General features: G+C 46.5%; 1 protein-coding gene across 1 annotated transcript in view; it reads right to left on the reverse strand.

The window, feature by feature from the left end:
- Nucleotides 1-1,100: 1,100 nt before the first annotated feature.
- Nucleotides 1,101-20,598, reverse strand: part of PUR7 (purin 7) — a 106,329-nt gene continuing 86,831 nt past the window's right edge. The window contains exons 5-12 of the mRNA XM_086492439.1: nt 12,435-12,523; nt 11,423-11,503; nt 11,166-11,255; nt 7,704-7,793; nt 7,547-7,597; nt 7,431-7,477; nt 1,572-1,629; nt 1,101-1,493 (exon numbers count right to left, since the gene is read on the reverse strand). Coding sequence (XP_086348565.1) covers nt 1,431-1,493; nt 1,572-1,629; nt 7,431-7,477; nt 7,547-7,597; nt 7,704-7,793; nt 11,166-11,255; nt 11,423-11,503; nt 12,435-12,523 — 569 coding nt within the window. The 3' untranslated portion in view covers nt 1,101-1,430. The remainder of the gene's footprint in view (nt 1,494-1,571; nt 1,630-7,430; nt 7,478-7,546; nt 7,598-7,703; nt 7,794-11,165; nt 11,256-11,422; nt 11,504-12,434; nt 12,524-20,598) is intronic.

Raw genomic sequence — 20,598 nt, forward strand, 5'->3', positions numbered from 1 at the left:
ACCCTACCCTCAAGAAGACTATATTCTTGGCTTTCACCTTTTTAACCCAACCATGAACCTACCCTGCCCTCAACACTATCTGACACAGGCATATTCAAGTGGGATCAACGGAGGAGGTGAAAATAGTGGTGTGCTTGGATCATGGGCCATCCAATTGCAGGTCTACACTTATAGAAGGTCCAAAAGAAATTCAATATTTACCAAAATTGCCCCAAATTCAAAACGCTAGGCACCCACATGTCACATATTTCAATGATTGCTTGCGGGTATAGTGGCTAAAGCACATGGGTGACCAGGGAGAGGATGTGGATTTGAGGCCTGGGCTTGAGATGGGTTGCCAAATTTACCTTTTTGTCCCTGACGAAGTAGGAACGTATGGATGCCTACCTAACAGCCTGGCAAACTTGTTACCAATTGTGGCAGAACCATACCTTTAGATGCAATGGAAATGAATATTTGAGAAAGTGTTCTTATTTATTTTGATATCTTTTGTTGTTGATTGCACTTGTTCATTATGATCACAAGGTATGGTGTTCTATTAGCAAGTGAGTGGCTAGGTGCAGGACATGTTGGTGATGGCTTCCAATCTAGGTTGTGCATGCAAATTGACATACATTAATTATATTAGAGAAGTTCCATGTCTGTAGTAAATATAGCTTATATTAGCTACTATTTTTGTCAATCTGCATGCCATCCGTTCTGCACCTAGCCACTCATTGAAATGTTAAACACAACACCATACCATGTGGACATAATCAACAAGTCAATTCACAGTGCAATCATCAAAAAAAAAAAAACAGATAAACAACAACAATTACTCAAATATTCACTCCATTACATCAGATAGGGTAAGTGAAAGCCTGGGCAGCAGCAGGGTGCACACATAGGCAGCCTTTGGTGGCAAGATGAGAGCGCAAAGGCAGTCGTGGGAATGATTGCATACAAGAAGGCCTCTGCAAATTTTGATTATAGATCGAAATTGCAGCCCCAATGCATGAGAACCAACATGAATTGTGAGCCTCTGGGGATGTATTTCTGGGAATGGGAAAATATATAACAGAAAACTCAAATGCTACACAAATCTCATTAACTCAAGTGCATCGATATGAAAACCGAGTCTCTTGTTGATTAAAAAAAAGCACTTCATCCGTTAATGTTATCGAAAGTAATAATTTATGATCCAGAATCTATTGCTTTTCCAAGTACATGCATAATTACAACTCTTCTAGCAGTTGCCAACTGGAAAAGTCAGGCCATTCTCCACTTCAATAGCGATCATATGTATTTGAAATCAGATCTGACGCTGATTCTTTTGTAATATTTCATCATCTCTCTGTGCTAATTTCTAGTAGTTCTAAGGTTTTTCATGCCACAGTGGATGTTACTCCTGCCTATGCTTTAAACCACCACTTCGTTGAAAAATACATTTTTCATCCCTGCAATTGTCTGAGTGCTTCAGAGACATTCCTTGATATACGGTCATGTATACTTTCCTGCAACAAATGAAAGTTCAGTACATTCCCACATTCATAATGTGACAAGAAACCAAGACAGGTAGTAGAGACAGGTACCTTAGTATCCGGAAATTGCAACTTTTCACCAGTTATAGTGTCATGCAGCAGTATGTACCTGCATTGCTAATTGTGTTACAAAAACCAGGCCAATAATTGCTGCATACCAATAGAACCACAATTTTTTTCATACATTTCCTTACGGCAAACACATAGGGTTATGGAAGAGTATGTTTCAACCCTTGAAACATACGTGACCCTAATTTTATTGGGAAAAACACACACAAATATACATGGTAAACACTCATACCATCATACCTACCTTGAGATAATACATAATTGAGCGGTAGCACAACCTCCTTTTCCACCTTTTGCTGAGCAACATGACTTCAACACACCAGATGGACATTTTAACTTACACAATACCACCTTTCTAAGCACACAATCCATCAACGCATCACCTGTTGTTTTACATCACAGTTGCAAGGAAACTCCGTTTCGGGGCCTATCGGATCAGAAACTCCGTTTCCGAAGTCCCCCACTTCTCGTTTCCATTTTGCAGTTTCTTCAGGGAGTTCCAAATGTTTTATACACAATATACCAATAATAAAAAGCCGTTTCTAAACCGTTCCAGTAAAATGATGCCATTTCCGTCTTTGATGGCCTTGCCGGTCTCATTCCCGTTTCCCGTTCCGGGGTGACTATGTTTCACACACTACTACATGCAGAATGCGCACTCTTCACTTCCATGCACATACAATGTAGCAAATGATCTCCAAAGCATATTTATTAGATCTGTTGTTGGACAACTCTCCAGAAACAATTCCTCGTATGAAACGTCCTTGCTCGCTACTGCTGTAAGCTGCCCTCCCCGCCCCCCGCCATCGCTCAACTCCCTCCCTTCGCCCTCGCGCTGGTGCTGCCTGCTCTTGAGCACAGCCCACCCCCCTGCTCCTCTTCAGCCCTCACACATCAGCGCCCCCCACCCCCCGCTCGCTCTTCTACCCTCACGCATCATCCCCCCCGCCCGTGCTCGCTGCCTTCAGCTCCCCCACCCCGCTTCTCCCTCGCGCAAAACCCCCCCCCTGGCCCGTCGGTTTCTCCTTGCGCCTCGACCTTGAGGGCCTGTCCTTCGCACTCGAAGCTCCTCCGAAGTCGTCTGGTTCTGGTCATTTGCCCCACTCACAGCAGTAGACACAGATGGAGGCTCGTGCTCCGCCCCAGAGGGACTCTCCAGAAGCCCCGTCGCCCGACCCTACAGAACCCACTATCCGACTTGCTCTCTCGCCGACAGAGCAAGCTAGCCTAGCCGCGGAGGTGGAGCGCTTCCAAGCGAATTCCGTCATCTGCAAGATCATCTGCACCCGCAAAGATCATCGGCACCCGATCTAGCAGAGGAAAGGTGCGTGATCTTCTCCAGGCCCGCCTTTTAGCATAGGTGGGCAAGATTCTCGATGTTCAATTTCTTGGGCGTGGCTACTACAAGATAGAGTTTAAGACTCCCGAGATGGCGTCCAAGGTCATTGCGATGAGCCCCCTGGCCATCCGAGCAGTTCGGGCACACTTTCGACAGTGGCACCATGGTTTCAACCCAGCTACCGACGTTCTTGTCGAGGAGGCACACTTGTCCATCTCAGTCTGCTTCACGCCCGAGATGGCGTCCAAGGTCATTGCGATGAGCCCCCTGGCCATCCGAGTAGTTCAGGCACACTTTCGACAGTGGCGCCATGGTTTCAACCCAGCTACCGACGTTCTTGTCAAGGAGGCAGACCTGCCCATCTCAGTCTGCTTCTCCGGCCAGAGGAGGGAGTATGTCACGTGACACATCCAACCCTATGTGTCCATGGACAAGCTACAGCATGACCAGGGTTCAGTTCAGTCAAGTCAGTCTAGAATAGGAAGTGATCTGGTACTTTTGTGAGTCTGTTCGCAGGCCGTGCATGTCCAAAGACTTAGATTAGATGCATATCCTCTGGTTGCACACATCATGACCATCAGATTCCAGTCAGATCCCATCAGTAGCATTTTTACAATGCATAGACCTATTTTCCCTCTTTGACATTTTTCACTTAATATTTTTAAGTGACTTTTGTTGGAAAGTAGGTAGGGCAATTTTGCTAAGTTTGTATATAAGTAGACCTAGCGCTAGCACTTTCTGGCAGAAGAGGCAGCAGGAGCACCCACTCAACAGGCAACTTCTCAGCAGAACCCCCATATGCCCTAGCGTTTTTGCATCCCAGCAGAAGGCTAGCGTTTTTGGACCAGATCAGCCAGCGTTTTAGCTTTGACAACAGCCTGGCAGCAGCAGACTCCCCAACGTTAGCAGATTCTCCACAGCAAGACTAGTTTCAGCCCTAGCGTTTTTGCATCTGCCAGACACTTTAGCGTTTTTGCAGATCTTCGCGACGGAATCCCCACAAGCATCAGCGTTTTCAGTTTTCAGCAGTCAAACTCCACAGCAGAACCCTCAAACCTTGCAGATCTCACCTTCCCGCAGCAGTTCCTCGCCGCACGGTCAGATTCCACAAGGTTTACAGATTCAGCCTGGAAAACGCAGATTTCAGCATCTGCGTTTTCAGCGCGTCGTCGTTGCATCGTCGCCATCAACATCGTCACCAACATAGAGTCAGAATTCAGCATATAAAGATTTGCAGATTTCAGCCCGTCTCGTCGTCGTCGACGTCATCGACAAGTCCAAACCATTGTAAAGATTTGTGCAATCATAAGTAGACCGCTCTCGCCATAGAGAGTGGGGCCCTTGGAGGAGGGTTTGACAACATCTCTGGTGTCGTATTCTCTTCTCTCTCTATCTCTCAGTCTCAGTACCTTCATTCACAGTGTCCATTCACTTTGTTTGTGTCCATTGCACTCTCTCACTAAAGGAACGGAAGGCTCTCCCTACCGTAAGTAAAAGGAACCCTTGAGCACAATCCGAAGCACTCATCTTGAGCAAAGTTCAACATTCACTTCCGCTGCACCTTACAGAGTACCTTCCGCTTCTTTCCAGGATAGGCTCAGAGATTGGGGTTGTCTTGCAAACACCTCGCACGGCAGCCTCTCTAGCTGCCAAGGCGGCAGGCATGCCCACAGTATGTGTTCTGGTTCGGGACACCCACACTCTCCCGAAGGTCATCCTACTACCTCGGGTGTGTGGCGGTTGGTTCCGTCAGAGCGTGGAGTATTCGGGCCTCCTTAATCAATGTTTTATTTATCGTAAGATGGCCATCTTGCGAAGGCCTTTCCACATAGGAGACCCCGACCTTCACCGCAGGCTCAACCTCAGCCTTCAAGGGCTGGCCAGCAGCAGCAAAAAGAGTCACAGGGTACGCAGGCAGAGCCACCCTCCGAGCCTGGGGCTTAAGTGGAGGAGGGCTGGCAGTAGGTTCATGGTCGGCGTCAACAAGGGCCACCACATCAGCCTGGCACTCAGAGTGATCCCCAGGCTCCAGTCCAGCAACAGTGGGTTCCCACAGGGAACCGTTTCAACCCTCTTCAGTAGGACAAGATCCTCGCTCCACCCTCCACCTCAGCCTCATCTCCAACAGCCCCTCCCCCCCCTCAAGTTTGCCCCCCCCGCCCCCCTCCCCGCCTCCTTTCTCCACCTCCCCAACTCGCCCTTCTCCCTCTGCCACTCCCGGTCCCCCCACTCCTCCTCCTCCCACTAGCCCCCCTGCTTCCACATCTCCTCCCGCTCCTACCCCGCAGCCGACCCAGGGGGCAAGACCATCCTCGCTGCTGGCAGCGCTTTCTTTTGCCACGAGTCACTTGGCGAGAGAGGGAAAGCCTTTCTTGCGAACCCCCCTTTTCGTGCAGACGTCTCCCTTTGCAACAGTTCCTCATGGACTGACGAGCTTCGACATTCGTCATCATTGGGACTTCTTTGCCTACGAGTTCACACGTTTTCTCGGCGACCCTTCACCAGACTTTGAGGCAGCTTGCTTTAGAGTTCATGTATTGCTCCTTGCAACTAGAGGGATAGAGGAAATGGACTCAGCGGTTGGCTTCTCTTTTCCCCTATGTGGCAGGGACCAGCCTGAGTGGACTTTGGACTCAGTGTTGGAGTGGCTGCAGGCACAAGCCCTCGAGTTCTCTCACCACATGGGAGACCTAGTGGTTACACACTTTGTTCAGACTCTGTGGCCGTTGGCCAAGTTCTCAGTGACACCTCCAGACTCGGCAGGATGTAGACACATTGTGGTTCACTTCTTTCTTGACACGCAGAGCCCGCCATGATATGTACACAAACGTGAGGACTCCTAGACAGAGGAGGTTGCCCTGCGCACGGCTCGTTCTTCTTGGGCTTGGGCTAGACACTCTTTGCAGTCACCCCTATCTTGGGACGCGCTAGCCTCGAAGATAGCACGGTTAGTTGTTGCTACAACATCAGTTCTCTCTCGCTTTCCATGAGGATCGTCTCATGGAACATGCAGGGATTAGGTGGGTCCGAGTTTCAGTGCCAGAGGGGCCGATTACATCAGGAGCTTCAGCGATGCCTTGTGGAAGGAGAGATTGGTCTTCTTATGCTACAGGAGCATCATCTGTGTGAGAGCCGCATTAGACGATGTGGTCAGCTTTTGAGTGGGCGGTATGAGACATTCTGGTCAGCTGCATTTGGACCTGGTGGCATCCAGGGAGGGGTATGTATGACTATTGCGGACTCTTGGCAGTAGGCCATTGTGGACAGAGGTATTATTGTGCCTGGCAGGTTGCACATAGAGGTGGGGAGCTGGCTTGTACATATTGGCCTCTCGGTAGCATGTGCAACTTGTGCCCATCCTTTGGAGAGTCGGCGTCACTGTCTTTGGGACTGCCCTATGGCACAGCAAGTGTGGCTTTGGAGTCCTTCCGCTGATGCCAGCTCTTTCCACAGCACGGCAGTACACCTAGGAGGCAGCTGCTTGGTCCACTCTCATGGGCCCTGCATTACAATTTGAGCTTTCCTCCACCAGCAGGATAATAGTGATACATAGGGGTCGACCTACACTCCAGCCTGCTACAGAGCCTACTCCACATGAGTGGTGTAGTGAGAGAGCTAGTCTGTGGCCTGACACTCTGGTTCACTAGGCAAGCCCGTTGCTTCCGCATCTTTGAGGCTCACCTTGTGCCACCAGCGGAGACTGTTCGAGATTTTTGGCTGGAGCTGATCCACACTCTCAAGGGATAGTTTGAGAGACTTCAGGGCAGCTCCGACCGCATGCGGGAGCGTAGAGAGGCGTTCCTTCGACTTTGGCGCCTTGGGCCTTTCTTCACCATGGTCCAGGGTGTGCTCAGATGGCACTACCATCCACCTGTGTGGCTCTTCCCTCCTCCCATCTCCTGATTTAGCCCTTATTGCACATATACTGTTTTTCATTGGGAGGGTCTCCCTGTATGATTGTTGTAGCCCTCTCTAGTAGAGGTGGTTGTAGCCCTATGGGCAGTTTCAGTAACTAATAGAAGGATCTTTTTCTCGGGGGGGAAAAAAATTCCTCTTATGAAACCCAATTTATTCCAAAACATACACTTGAAAACCCCTTACACTAATTATATTCATACCCTTGTTTGGTGGACTTGTGTAGCATGCAGCACGTGCTTACACCCACACAGCAAAAAAAAAAGGATTTTTCTAAAGAAACTTTAGGCTCCTGTACTACCAAGTTTACCACCTGATAAGTTTTTCCAGGGCTACTTAATGCAGCTTTAAGTATGAGCACAAAATTAATACATTACCTAGCCAACATGATTCTACTCTCTGAGGTCCAACTTCCAAGTAGTTTAATTCCATACAAAGTATCTCCAGATAAACAAGCTCTGAGCTTAGTCTTCCGTGAGATTCTTTGTCTAGACAAAAATCTTTTGTTGGGACAAGAGGAACAGACTGATGCCTTTAATTTTCCCGAGTTATCATTTTTGGAGCGCGCAGACAGAAAAAGATCTTACCGCCTTGCCAGCTCACTAACAAGCTCACTTGGTGCTGAAGGTAACACCTGCAAGAACAGAAACAGAATTCACCTTCTTAACAAGAATACAATCTCAATAAAGCAATGACATAATACCTTGTCATTATAAGGATCACAATTCTCCTTGAACCACAAACGCAAAAATTCCTGCATTTGATGAGACGAGTACCAACCACATCAAATGCCCAGACCACAATCTTTCACAAAAACAACTAGTTGCCAAACAAGCTATCAAAAGCTCCTTCAATAGTACCTTGTCAATGTTCTCTGGCTCTAATCCCATCTTGAATCTCTCTTCATAAGATGCCTTTACCCAATATCTGCTTGAATCCGGTGTATGGACCTGTAGAATTGACACAACACAGATGTTTGTTCATTTACATTTGATGAGTCTTATAGACATAACTGTAGCTCTTCGTGCCCCTCACACAATGGCACCACTATCATCTCTATGAAATAAATACCCAGATGAACCCAGGATAAACCCAGATTCACCTTTAATGGGAAGTGCAAGGTATAGATTTGTGATAGTCATCCATATGACAATATAACCATCAGCTCCATAATGCATAGTACTGACTAAACACTACGGCATCCCCACCAACATCATCAGTGACCAAAATGGGTGTAGAATTAAACACACCCACACCATATACCAAACAGCAGGAGCAACCTAGAACTCAAAACACATGACGGGTTTTTGCAGCCTTCCAAAACGAGTGTCAGCCCAATATAGTGATAGCCAGTAGATCATGAAGGACGGGCAGCGCAAAACTCAATTAACTTGGAGTTCACATAATTGCCAAGGTCAGCTGAAGATGCCAGTTGCCACGGGTGACATTGGGTTAGGCATCAGTTCCTCCTTCGAGATAGTCACCACTTGTTTTCTTTTTATGTTTTTGGGGGCGGGGGGGGGGGGGGGGGGGGGGGGGGGGGGGGGCATTTACGTCTACAAAAGGCCTAAAAGACCTATGAGACCAGAAAATTTGCATCATCGTTATATGATCCAATTGTCTAATACAAAAGACTAAGGTAAAAACTGCTAAAAACATAATTGAACAAATGAATAAATAAACCACCTGGTAGCATATCTCTTAGAGTCTGATGTCCAAAGTAGGTTGTCACTATAGATCCCATTGTATAAACTCAACAACGGGCCGCTACATCATGGCATCAATCTCGTCCTCTATAAAGAACCTCATAAGAGCTACTTTATGCCTCTGTATAGAGCACCGGCGATGGTAAATATCTAATTGGCCTGATCTGCGAGAGGCATGAGGGATAATATCCATCACTGATGTCTGTAATCTTTGAGAATATCAAATGAGCTCACCCCCCTCCAATTAAAGAACAGAGCAGATGAACTAGCTAAAGTTAAAAAGCCAAGAAGAATGGGAAGTTGGGGTGGGGGGGGGGGGGGGGGGGGGGTGCGCGCAGCAGTTATAGAGGCAAGGCTACCATCACAGAGTTCAAGAATCCACTACTGGCCTCCAAGACATAGAGGTCACCCATCAACCTATCTCAAAAAACACACTCACGCACGCGCGTGCGAGTGCACGGTGATCATCTGCATTGTAATGAAATACCCTCATAAGTCATAAGAGCTTTTGGAAGTTTAGTTTTCTTTCTTTGTCCCTTTTGTACGCCTTCAAGGCATCACACCCGAAGTGGATTGTAAATGATGATATATCTCATTTTTCCTAAGGACACTAATATAGTCCCTCGAACAGCAATGAGTACCGCAGCCTTGGGTATCTGCATAACTCTAGTAAGAAAAGCCCAAGGCATTTCTGATCGGTGTATTCCATCACCTTAGAAAAAGGCCTAAAGCCCTCTCTAAAGAGATAATGAAATCATCACTGTATCTCACAAAATACTGGGCACTGGCACATGTTAGCTCCTCTGTTTCACACTCCAAGTCGCATAACTGGCATATCATATGCTCCAGAGGCACCGAAGTATGTCTACCTACCTCTATCTGTAGCCGGTGGGAGGATTCGTGAACCTGTCCTATGACACATCGAAGATTGTGCGAGAGGTGTGAATCCATGTATAAAGGCAGTACGATAAATTCAAGTAAAGAAAATACTCTTCGTAAAAAGACTTTTTTTTCCCCGAGTTTTTCAGAGGGAGATACATTAGTATATCTATCTGTCTCTATCTGCAACTGAGAAGAGGGAATGTGAAGCTGTCCTATGACACAATAAAGCCCGTGCGAGAGGTGTGAAATCTACGTATCTTGGCCATATAAACAATAATCCATTTTCTTTCCCAACTCATAAACCAAGAGTCACTCATGTCCATTTTACATTAATCTGCATGATATCCTGTCTGATAATCGTGTCGATCGATGAAAATGTGAAAACAAACGATGGTGAGATCCAAAGAATACTAAAAGGGTGGCAATCTATCCATACTGCAACCATGCGACCAACCAGGCTGACATCGAAAGTCTCCTCCCATGGCTAGCTGTTAAGATAACTTCGGGTCAATCTAGCATAACGATGATCTCGAAGCTCCCACGAGCTACATGTGCAAGACAACAATTTAGTAAAAGCCTCAACCTTAGTTGGTGTAGCTCCCAATACCACTGTAAGAATCTCATGTAACCTTGCAGCCTTACATCAGATCATCCTAGAAATCATAGTAACTAACAATCTCTCCATAGCTCTCCATCCATCATACATCCCGCCAGACCGACTGTGATGGCCTAGACTAGGTCCTCAAACCTTCACCCCATGTAATAAATGGATGTGCATGAAAAAATCAAACAACCATAGCTTAGTCCTGGGCTCCTACCAATGAGTATATCCGCTCCAAGCCTACAAGGGCTGTATATCCCCACTTCAGGCTTGAAGCAGTGGCTTTTCATAGAGAAAGAGGGTCCTGTACAAATCACTCCCAGATGTGTGAGACTCTACGCACTCCAGCGCTTCTTCTCAATGCATAAATGATGGTGCTGATGCCCTCACCCACTCTCATCCACTGTGCTGTATAAACATCACCTTCTTGGTCTTGCCAAGGGTCCCAGAACAATTTCTTAGCATGAGCATAGCTCCGCAATGCACCCACCTATCTCTGTAGCCTCTTCCATTGAGACAGCAATAAGAACAATATCTTCCGCATAATGCAGCAAGGGCATCCAAGTGTCTGATAACTGTGCACCTTTATCTTCCTCTCTATCAATATAGTCTGAAATCACGTCAATATACAAACCAAAAAGTCTAGAGAGCAAGTATTCATGCTTCACTCCAACAAAGGAGTGAACTATCTCTGCTAAGCCCTCTGGTGTACATGCTCTACCTGTCACAGTCTAATAGAGTGTCGAGACCACACCAACCTTCCTGCCAGTCTCCCTGGCCTTTCCAGGAATGAACATCGTAATCTCACTCGGAACACCCATGATACAATTTATTCATCAATCTCAGTCTAGGCAGTGTATCAAAAGCTTTTCAGAAATCCACAAGGCAGCAATAGACCCTCCTCAATGACAGCTCGAAGCGTAAATATATGATGAAGGAAAGAGAGTTTTTGAATAATGAGAAACACACAAAATGAAAATTCATAACCCAGCTCTTCTAATCCTCTAAACTTAGCAAATGATTCAGAACTGCTTAACTTTAAGCACCAAAAATTCCTAACATAAAACCGTAACCACGAAGTCTCTGCAGTTAATGGACACTGTACTTGAGTGCTGACCTGTTGTTCGACTTACCTCATCAATGAGGAGGATGGAGCCATCGGGCGCTTTCCCAAATTCGTACTTGGTGTCAACTAGAATCAATCCGTGCTCTGCTGCAACTTGCTTAATCATGGAAAAAAAAAACTTTAACAAACAAATATATATGGACAAGATCCAAACAGAACTCATATTTATTGCCATTAATAGTGCTTCAAATTATGAAAACATCAAATGAGTAAAGAATCTATTCACAGTAACTATGACCGGTCGAGGAAAGTTAGGAAAGAGACCTGCCCAAAAGCAAAAAGTGCCAATGCTCTTTCCCGTACGTCTTCAAAATCCTTCTGTGACATCAATCCTCTTCCCACAATCTACATAAGGTAGTTAAGATTTTTCATATTTTCAAATGTTCCAACGTAACAAACCTTTCATTTTCATTCACACAGCTTCTTTGAACTTTTCTTCTGGAAACCAAGGACTGACCGTACATTGAAGTCAATATAAATTATGATGTCAATGATTATTGTATGAAACAAGATTCTTGCAGAAGCTGGCTTCTATCTGCATACTATTTTACTGCAGCAAAACGCTTTTGCAAGTAAATGCATCATTTAAAAGAGACCCTAGGGCCTAGATGGAACCTGCAAATTTTTGGACAAATAAGTTCACGTGCTTAAAAGCTAAAAGCACAATTGAGCAGCACAAGCCTGGCACATGACAACAGAATTGGAACACTTATTGTAACTTACGAAGACAATTTGTCTCTGCAAAGGTCTGAAGTTGAATAATGATCGGTCTTGAATTTGTTATCAAGCCCACTTAGCGTTGAAATCACCCGTCATCAACATTATGACATTTTTTCTCTGACACTAGCGACAAACAGATGGTGTAGTTGATAAAGTACTACTTTTTATCAACACAATTTTTCCATAAAAAGGAGAATTGTTGAAGACACCTAACTTATCTGCACTGTCAACAACAATGCATGTAGCATGGTTTTATTTGCAGATACTGCTGTCTAAAATCTTTCCATCTAGCAAAAACACGATTGCCACACTACAAATGTAAGCAAGTACCGAAAAGTTCTTCATTTCCATCATCAGAGTAAACCTCAATTATACATTTCTAGAGTTCCTGGCCTTCCAGTTAATAGCCCTACTACAAAATTAAAGGAACAACTAGCTATAGAAGCTCAAGGGACACATCAATCAAAAATCTTAGATGGAAGTTTCACCAGAAATAGCAAGCATCAAAGACCTCATCACTCAATTGTGTTTGATTACAGACATAAACAAGAGTTACCTCTTCTCCAGAGATCGGGAGATCGTGGTCAGTTGCCTTCGTAGTTGGAGTTAAGATATTTGCAGACAACCTCTGATTTTTCACCAGCCCTGTCATTTTACAAGTTCTTTATTATCTCATGAATTCAAACAACAGCCCCTCAGTCCTTACTCTCTTTATCCCCTCTCTGTGTCTAGTGAGTGCACCGTGTGTGCGTGTGAGTTTGGTCCCTTGGAAACTCTATGGGACACCGCTCTCAGCAATTTGTGGTATGCCACTGTCTCACATCCATTGCCGCCATACATTCATCATATCCTATTATCGATCAGCTGCATGTTAAGCTGGCATTACGTTCTGAAAGACAACTTGAAGGTCAAGCATATGTCGATGACTCTATGTTTCAGTTTTGCAACGAGCCTAATGATGTAACATTGTGTAATGAGCATCGGAAGTGATTGATAGTGGATGGTAAGGATGAGAGCTCAGTGCATACTCAAGGTTCCTTTTACTAAATGAGAGGCTGATACAATGGTCCTAGATGCTGAGAACCTGACGGGATCTTGCTACCGATGCTTGGATCTATTGATGGTCTGCTGTTCATGGCTGAAAACGCTGATGCAAAAACTCCACGGATCTCATGAGGGTACTACTAGCAAAAACGCTGAAGGGTACTGTAGGTACTTGGTGCAAGTACTGAGGATACTTATGCTTGAGAAGTGATATATAGGAATTAAAGTTGGGTCGGGCAATCCAACTAAAAACCCACAATTTTAATTGACTGGCTAAGATGTCACTTATTAGTAAGTTAATGAACTCACTTATGAGAGGTGGTTCACATGCAGACAAATACCTAGGCTGGGTAATACTGTAACTGTATGGGAACACTCCCTAGTGCCTACACCTAGCATACACCGGCTGTGCTCATGTGCAATCAGAGGGTATGCAACTACTCTAAAGTGTTTGGGCATGCACGGCCTGCATGCAAGCTCACAAGAGTGCCAAAACACTTCCTAGGCTGTCCTAAACGCTAGAAATAGGAGTTACAGCTTGTCCACACACACATAGGGTTAGATGTGCACGTGACATCCCCCCTTTTTCAACGTGAAGTATTGGTACCAAGCTGCATGGCTTCCGTATAGTCTGCCAACAACTGTGAAGAAATCTTTGTTGGCCCACTTTGCTACGTGGGTGTCGTGATACATGAACTTCAAAAAGACTGCAATGCTTGCTTCTTTGAGCCGCGCTGAAAGCAATGCAGAATAATTTGTTTCGTCTCCATGTCTTCAACTTTGTCTACAATCTCCGGTTCGTCTTTTGTGTTGCATTGTGATGTGCCAATTGTCACAAAGTGTTTACGTGTCAAGCCACTGAAGAACCGGACCAACCAGTGTATCCCAGCCGAGGGGCCTAAACCCTAAGTGAAGAAGGATAAGCAACAGAAGAAGTTTCACCAACTTGCAAAGTCTTACCGAGTGGCCTATGTTTAAAGAAAAGTTCCCGCCAACTTATGGGACCCCGTCCGATGGGGCCCAAGTGACATGAAGGCATCAAAATAAAGCTGGACTCTCACACACGCACAAAAGACAATGTAGAAGCTGATGACGGGGCAACAATATGGATATCCGAATTTTGCACTGATTGTTGACGTGGCAACCTGTACGGATTTCCGGATTCTACGTTGATCTGTTGACGTGGCAACCTGTAGTGATTTACGTTGGGCAGTTCTCAATGCCAGCTTTTGGGACTAGTTGCTTTTGAGTTTGATTGCTTTTCATGTAACTACTTTTCAAGGCCAAGGGCCTTTAAATACGTGCAGAGGGCTCATTCTCTGGCATGCTTCAGTATGAAGGTGCAGAGAATGGAGTATTGGCATTGTACTGAGTTCAAATAATAGAAAGAAATATCGAAAGGGGCGCCAACGTTTGGGGCCAATACTCTATGTGGTGGAGCTTCGCCACTCCCCATGTCGTTTCTCTCTTTCAATCCAGTTGTTATTAAAGTGCTTAAAGTTGTTCAATCTGTTCTTTTCCGTTGGCACATGGTGCCCGTCTTGTGACACCAATTACTGAATACTCCTTATTGGATGAGATTTTTCTGGGAAACCAACAACCCAGGATATCAAGAGCTCCAATCTGAAATGAGACTCCTTATTGGATGAGATTCTTCTCAGAAGCCAACAACCTAGGAAATCAAGAGCTCCAATTTGGAATGAGAAAATTGATTGTCCCTCGAATTATCCCTTGACATGTCCCTCGGAATGACCCTTGCAAATTTTGAGCTAACTTGAGTTGTTTTGTAGATATAAGGTAATCGCAAAAAAATTACTTTTATTCAAGAAAGGGGGATGTCACAAACTGCTGACATGTCAAGCCACTAAAGAACAGAACCAACTTGCAGATCTTGGCCAAGGAGCCTAAACCCTAGAAGTGGTAGAAGAAGTTTTACCAACTTGCAAAGTCTTGCCGAGTGGTCTATGTTTAAAGAGGAGTTCCCACCAACTTATGGGACCTCGTCCGATGGGGCCCAAAGAACCTGAAGAAATTAAAGTAAAGGCGACACACACACGCGCGTAAAGACCTGATGACATGGCAATTGTACGGACGCCCGCATCTTGCGCTGACCTATTGATGTGGCAGCCTGTACGGAATTCTGCATTTTGTGTTGACTATGCTGACGTGGCAATCTGTACGCATTTCCGTGATTTACGCTGGGCCGTTTTCAGCGCCAGCTTTTGAGGCTAGATGCTTTTGAGTTTGATGCTTTTCATGTAGCTGCTTTTCATAGGCCAAGGGCCTTAGCATATGTGCAGAGGGCTCAATCTCTGGCATGCTTCAGTATGATGGTGCAGAGGGTGGAGTATCGGCAATGTACTAAGTTCAAGCATATAAAGAAATACCGAAAAAGGCGCCAATGTTTGGGCCCAGTTCTCTCTTGGGTGGAATTCCGCCACTCCCCATCTCGTGCCGTGCATCTCTTTCAATTCAGTTGTTATTTGAAGTGCTTAAAGTTGTTCAGTCTATTCTTTTCCATTGGCACGTGGTGCCGGTCTCTTGTGACATTTCAAGAGTTCTTTCACCACTTCTTCCACATTTCCAATGTCCTTACGCCTATGACACGCACATTTTCAATGTCCTTAACGTCTATTCTGCTTTTGCTCTTCCTCAATGGCCATACTCATGATGGTGGCTGTCGATGTAGCTTCAACCATCTTGGCTTTTCCCTTCTTTGCAACCTCAATCCAAACTTCAAGTTCAACAACCTTCTTTTGCATTTTGGTGAGGACATCCACCCATGAAGTGGTTGTTCTCGACTTCTGCTCTTCCTCTTCCCGGACAGTTTTCACCTATTCGTTGATCTGCTCGAGCTCTTAATCATTGAGGGTTGAATTTCTCTCTCCTTTCCAAGAGTACTTTTACTCTTACAAGCTACCAATTTTCCCTTAACTTCTGTTAGATTTACACCACTTTGCTGCTTCACTCAAGTCTAAGGCATACATGTATGGCTAGTATGTCTCCGGGCTGGCCACCCACTGCACTGTCCGACCGCCCACTTCTGGGCCGGCCCCCCACCTTGTCCGGGCGCCCTTCTATTTCTTTTTCCTCTTGCTGGGTCATGGGCTTTTATCTGGCATTGCCCTACCTCCCCTCGGGCACCTATAGGCGAGGGGGGGCACCCACATCATGGTCTGACATACGTTGTATTGCAGGGTCTTCTTGCTCTGGTAGTCAGCGGGGGGCTGATCGCCCCCTTTCCCCATCTTTGGTGTTTTGTGTGTGTGTGTGTGTGTCTCTCTCTCTCTCTCTCTCTCTCTCTCTCTCTCTCTCTCTCTCTCTCTCTCTCTCTCTCTCTCTCTCTCTCTCTCTCTCTGTGTGTGTGTGTGTGTAATCCAGGCAGCGCTCTACTGCTGCTGCTCGCCATTTGTAATCCAGGCAGCGCTCTCCACAGAAGATCAGCAAAACACGTCCGCAGGCAAGTGGAGGGCTACGCACGCGGGTACTGCAGGTTTATTTGCGCTAAAAAAGCCACGTCAGCCTAAGGTTAACGTTTGACGTGCAGTGGGCAGCAAACGGCCAAGGTCTCGTGCAGCTCCTACAACAGTGTACAAACAGGAACCACAGAGCACGACTCTCTCTCTCACCATTCTTGCTGCTGCCCATTGCTCCCGTCACCTGCACATTTCACCCCCATCACACCCAACCATAGTCTTTACACACAGCAGCAGCACAAAACACTTTCACTGCACAATATTCATACAGTATGTCATCACACACACACCTGCATTGCTTCATTACTACATAGTGTTGCACATTGCACTTTATTAACAGAAACAGCACCACAAAAAAAAAAAAAAACAGAAGGAACGTACAGACTGTCAGCCAAAACCAAACAGCAGGATCAGGTTACAGATCTTCAAACCTATCAGATTTTCAGCAGGCATACAATTTCCAGAATTGCTTCTCTCTCAGCATACAGATTTTCAGCTATATTATGTATGCATAATTGAGGACAACAAATATATTCACATGGTGCAAGTATCTTGAATAAACCAAAATGGGGCTGAGCCTCTGGATATTTGGCAGAGCAGATTGAGTGTTCCGCAGTGGGCTGTGGTAGTGCATATACCCGCATTCGGGTTGTGGTTATTACTTCTCCGCCTGGACTCAGCCGAGCCAGGGCGTCGAGCTATACCCGCATCGCTAATGGAGGCCATGAGCGCTTCGCCAGTGGAGGCCATGATCGTTTCGCCAATATGTAAGCCCCATACGAAGGCAACCTTTGTGCTTACAAACAAGCGGATAACACAAATAGAAAGGGAGATGAAAGAATGGAAAGCAGAGACGGAGGGATGGTGGAAAGAGAAGGCCAACCTTCTTCAAATGTTCCTCAACGAAGGCGTGCAATGGAAGAAGGAGAAAGAGGACTTGCACGCAAAGCTACAAGCACTTAAGGCGGATTCACAAGCACTTAGAGAAGAGGTCACAGCCCTCAAGCGAGAGCTTGCGGATAGAGTAAGCAGTGGACTGGAAGAAGGGGAATTCCAGCCCTCGGTGATAGAGGAGATCAAGGTCATTAAGGAGCAGGTACGGATGATCACAGAGGAGAAGCAGAAGGTGGTGAAGACGTCTTCGTGGATGGATGTGATCACGAAGACGCAGAAGAAGGCGGATGAGGCCGAGAAATGGATAGAAGTCGCTAAGAAAGGGAAAGGGAAAGAAACCACATCCGTTCCCACTCCTACAATCATCAACATGACTCTAGCAGAAGAGCAGCGAAGGAAAACTAGAGCCTTGCATGTAAGAGTAACCGGTCTAAAAGACCGAGATGATGTGGCAGGGGAAGTCGAAGAACTTCTCCGCATGATGGGTAGTGAGGCTACTCATACAAAGGCATGGAGGGTAGGGAAGAAGACACAAGGCAATGGGGAGACTTCAAAAGGGAGAGCTTTAATCATCCGTTTCCCATCCATGGAGGCAAAGAAGGACTTCTTGAAGAAGCGCCCTACACTAAAGAAAACGGGCATATTCCTTGGAGATGACCTCACTCTCACACAGCTTTGCGCATATGAGAGAGGTAATGCCAGAGATTCAAGCAGCAAGGGAGAAGGGAAAGACGGCCTTCTACAGAGATGGCCGGGTGGTGATTGTAGAGCGGCGCTCCACATGACGGTGCGAGACCTATGGGACAACACTCAAAGTTGCCACCTGGAATTGTAATGGATCTATGCGTCTTGATGTGAGTGCTTTTGAGGATAGTTTTACGGGAAGAGACATCGTCTTCTACTCTGAGACAGATCAGGCCCCAGGGCAATCTATGCCTCACATTAGTGGATATAGATGGGAGACAGCTTGTAGACAGGAGACACGATCAGCGCACAAAGGGCGGGGCTCAGGAGGAGTGGCAGTGTTATTCAGAGAGGAGTTGCAGCCATTGATACATATAGCCCGCAGGGATGAGCAAGCTAGGTACATGTGGGTGAGATTGAGAGCAGAGACAGGCAGATATCTCTACATTGCTATTTGCTACTTTCCCTCGAGTACGTCACTTTATGCACCACCCAGAGGACAGTCCCCCTTCTCTATTTTGGATGATGACATATGGGAGTTCTCTAGAGATGGTGACATCATCATTCTAGGGGATTTCAATGCTAGGACTGCCCATCATCAGATAGTATTTTATGATACTTCAGAGGAGATGCTGAGAGAGTTGGATGTTGCAGAGACGGGCCTATCCAGATTATCACAGGATGGAGAACACACTGAGTATGGAGGATACTTGATAGACATGGGGACTGCACATGGATTGGCCATCTTGAATGGCCTACAGAGATTTCCCGCTGCGGGGGGTTTTACATGCTTTCCACACAGACATGGAGCCAGCACCGTGGATTATGTCATGGCACAGCCGAGCCTCATCTCTAGTATCCAAGATCTCACGGTTGGACCCAGACCTGTTGGTGTGGCAGTGGACCATGCTCTTGTGTCGTTGACCATCTCTTTTCAGTTTAGTGTAGCACACAGGCTACGGGCAGCAGTCCCTACTCACTACACCTTCAAACGGGAGACGGACTCTATATACATAGATGGGATCTATAGACGCCTGTGCACAAAGGAGCCAGGGTGACCTCTGGAGGAGCTTACTACTATACTGACACAGACACTACATGATGCAGCAGTAGAGGCATACCCACATACCCAGCCTAAGCAGAGACGCCGTTCGGGGAGCATGCCCCAGAACAGTTGGTATGATGAGGAATGCCGGGACACTAGAGCTAGACTTCAGAGGGAGCTGCTTTTAGGGGACATCACTCACAGACAGTCACAGATTGACTTCCGACGCCTAGTGCGACGGAAGAAGAGGACATTTTTGACTCGCCTAGAGTAGGATCTATACCAGCTATTCTTGAGTCAAGACTCACGTGAGGCATGGCGGCTCTTTCATGGGCACTCCCCCCCCCCTGCCATCACTTCTACAGAGGCCTAGGGCCAGTATGCATCATCTCTGTACACAGTTCCTGAGCAGCCCCCCCTTCCCGACCCCCCCGATCCATGCCCACACACACATGCTTTTTTCACCGCGCTGAGACGGTGAGGAAGGCCATTGACAGGATGTGGACTGGGAGAGCATATGATCATGATGGCTTAGTGGCTGAGCATTTCACGCATGCCAGAGATTTACTAGCAGAGCTTCTAGCAGTTAAGTTTAACCGTGCCATGTGTCAGGGCTTGCCTGATACTTGGAGCCTATCTACTATTGTACCTATCTTCAAGTCGGGAGACCCTATGGAGCCTAGGAATTATCGCACTATCATGATTGGACACACATTGGCACGGTTGTACGCATCTATTCTTGAGCAGCAGCTGAGTAGATGGGCAGAGAGGGAGGGGATACGCGCAGCAAGGCAGGCAGGTTTCAGGAGGGGTTTTTCTACGCTTGACCATATCTTGACACTCAGAGCCATCATTGAGGAGGGCAGATCGCGTGGGAGACGGATCTATTGTAGCTTTGTGTATTTCCGCAAAGCATTTGACACAGTGCCCAAAGCTAGATTGATGCGCAGATTACAGCAGATGGGAGTACCCACAGAGCTCATTTGGGGGGTCATGGCATTATACAGGTCAGTAGTAGGGCATGTACGCACCCCAAAGGGTCTATCCACACCGGTTTACTCCACTATTGGGGTGAAGCAGGGCTGCCCGCTCTCTCCTACTCTATTTGGTATGTATGTGGATGAGGTTTCTGACTACATTGAGAGAGATGGTGATAGAGGTGCACAGCTGGCAGGGACATGGATTCCACTATTGTTATATGCTGATGATATTGTGTTGATCTCCGACTCTCCGGAGGGGATGCAACGTCACTTGGATGCTCTGCATCGGTTTGCCCAGGAAAGTGGTTTGTCCGTCAACCTTGGTAAAACCAAGGTCATGGTATTTAATACCACCCCACAGTGGATCAGGAGGTCAGCGCCAACATTCACATACGGCCAGGAGAAGGTGGAGTATACAAATGCTTACACTTACCTTGGAGTGGTTTTTAGTGGGCCAGCATTTTCATTGAGGAGGGCAGCAGAGACTAGATTGACCAGAGCCCATGCAACATTGGGTAGATTGGAAAGGATGTGTTCACACGTTCAGTTTCAGGAGCCTCGGACGAAGCTCTGGCTCTTTGACACTTTGGTGGCTTT

Source organism: Adiantum capillus-veneris, chromosome 20, assembly GCF_014529385.1.
Source record: "Adiantum capillus-veneris isolate H3 chromosome 20, ASM1452938v2, whole genome shotgun sequence".
In the NCBI taxonomy this organism is placed as follows: Eukaryota; Viridiplantae; Streptophyta; class Polypodiopsida; order Polypodiales; family Pteridaceae; genus Adiantum; species Adiantum capillus-veneris.